General features: G+C 50.9%; 1 protein-coding gene across 1 annotated transcript in view; it reads right to left on the bottom strand.

The window, feature by feature from the left end:
• The window catches only part of ATP6V0A2 (ATPase H+ transporting V0 subunit a2), a 40,788-nt gene that overhangs the window by 21,612 nt on the left and 17,666 nt on the right, over nt 1-1,510 (bottom strand). The window contains exon 6 of the mRNA XM_045296727.1: nt 7-60. Within this exon, the coding sequence (XP_045152662.1) occupies nt 7-60 (54 nt within the window). The remainder of the gene's footprint in view (nt 1-6; nt 61-1,510) is intronic.

Raw genomic sequence — 1,510 nt, 5'->3', positions numbered from 1 at the left:
CGCCACAGCATTTTTTCAAATGCTTCCACTTTCCCTTGGCTAATAAGTCCAGACACAAAGCTGTAAGGCAGTAAGGAAACGCTGCAGTTGACTGAAAGCAAAGAGCGACATCGACTGGCCAGAAGAGGGGAGAAGACTTCCGTTTCTGTAAGCAGCGAGAAGACCTCCTGACACCCCCCAACTGCAAAACACCTGGAATGCTGGGATCAGAGGTAGTGCAAACAGCCTCTCAAGGGTCCAGGGACCCTCCTGGGATCCAAAAATGGAATAGGACCTGTGGGGATGCTGATGTCTGAGCACCCCAAGTGCTGAAGGGTTTGGGGCGACAGGAGACCTAGCCTGGGCTGTGTCAGCTGAGCAGACAGACCTGAATCCTCTTCAGTAGAGATTCCCCTCGGGGCCCAGTCATTGGCTACTGCCCTTAGGTCCTACCAAGTGTGTGCCACCCACAGCACTCGCGAACAACAGAACCCAACACCGCCCGCAGGGTCCTGCGCCAGCCTCGTGCCGGTGGCTGTGCTTGAGCCCATTGTTGCGGACGCGGTGTCAGTCCATCACTTTGAGGATCTTCCTCTTTTCGCTGCCCCTCTACTGAGCATGATGTCCTCCCCCAGGGACTGTTCCCTTTGACGTGTCCAAAGTATGAGAGACAAAATCTCACCATTTTTGCTTCTAAGGGGTCTTTTTAAAATTTCCTCAATCGTTTTACTGACATCTGAGGAGCATTCTGGCCGTACTTCTTCCGAGACAGATTTGTCTGTTCTTCTGGCCGTCCATCGTGGTACGTTCAATATTTTTCACCCGCACCGTCACTCAAATGCATCACTTATTCGCTGGTCATTGTGCTTCACTGTCCGCACACGCGGTGCCTAAAAATGTCATGGCACCTGGGTCAGGGGCACCTTGATCCTCAAACGGCACCCTCTGCTTGGACCCTTTAGAGAGATCTCTTGCAGCAGATTTGCGTCCACGGGCACTGAATGTGGGTTTCCTTTATCCAAGTGAAACGAAATCCCTGACCGCTGCAATCATTTCTGTTTGTCCCACTGCTGCTCACGGGTCCAGCGCAGGCTGTTTCCTTTACTGTGACCCACCCTGCAGGCTGCAGTCTCGGAGCTCCCTCAGGAAGGGTCGCCACGCCTCTTCAGGCCCAGCAAGCAAGGCTGTGTTGCCTGCATATCTCACGCTGCTAATGAGTCAGAATAAGCACGGTAAAATGATACAACCCAATCCATCTTGCTTAAGAGCCTGTAAGAAAACGTCTTTTTTTTTTTTTTAAAGAAAACGTCTTTATCTCCATTTGGGTCCTAGACAAAGGAGAAAAGTTCTTTCCTGGGGGTGTATAGTCACCGCTTAGAATTCACTCAGGTTCATTGCTTAAATTCAGACTAGCTTCAGGGTCCAAAGACAGACAAAAACTCTTTTTGCTGACCAACATGAAATGACTTCAGCTTGGTAGCAACTCCCAGGTGGCTGACAAAGGTGGCCAGGAATTGCACCAGGAGGAACA

Source organism: Echinops telfairi, unplaced genomic scaffold, assembly GCF_000313985.2.
Source record: "Echinops telfairi isolate 266 unplaced genomic scaffold, ASM31398v2 ScPeMD7_7412;HRSCAF=8450, whole genome shotgun sequence".
In the NCBI taxonomy this organism is placed as follows: Eukaryota; Metazoa; Chordata; class Mammalia; order Afrosoricida; family Tenrecidae; genus Echinops; species Echinops telfairi.
The sequence above is the reverse complement of the archived record's forward strand: the minus strand, read 5'-3'. Positions and strand labels throughout refer to the sequence as shown.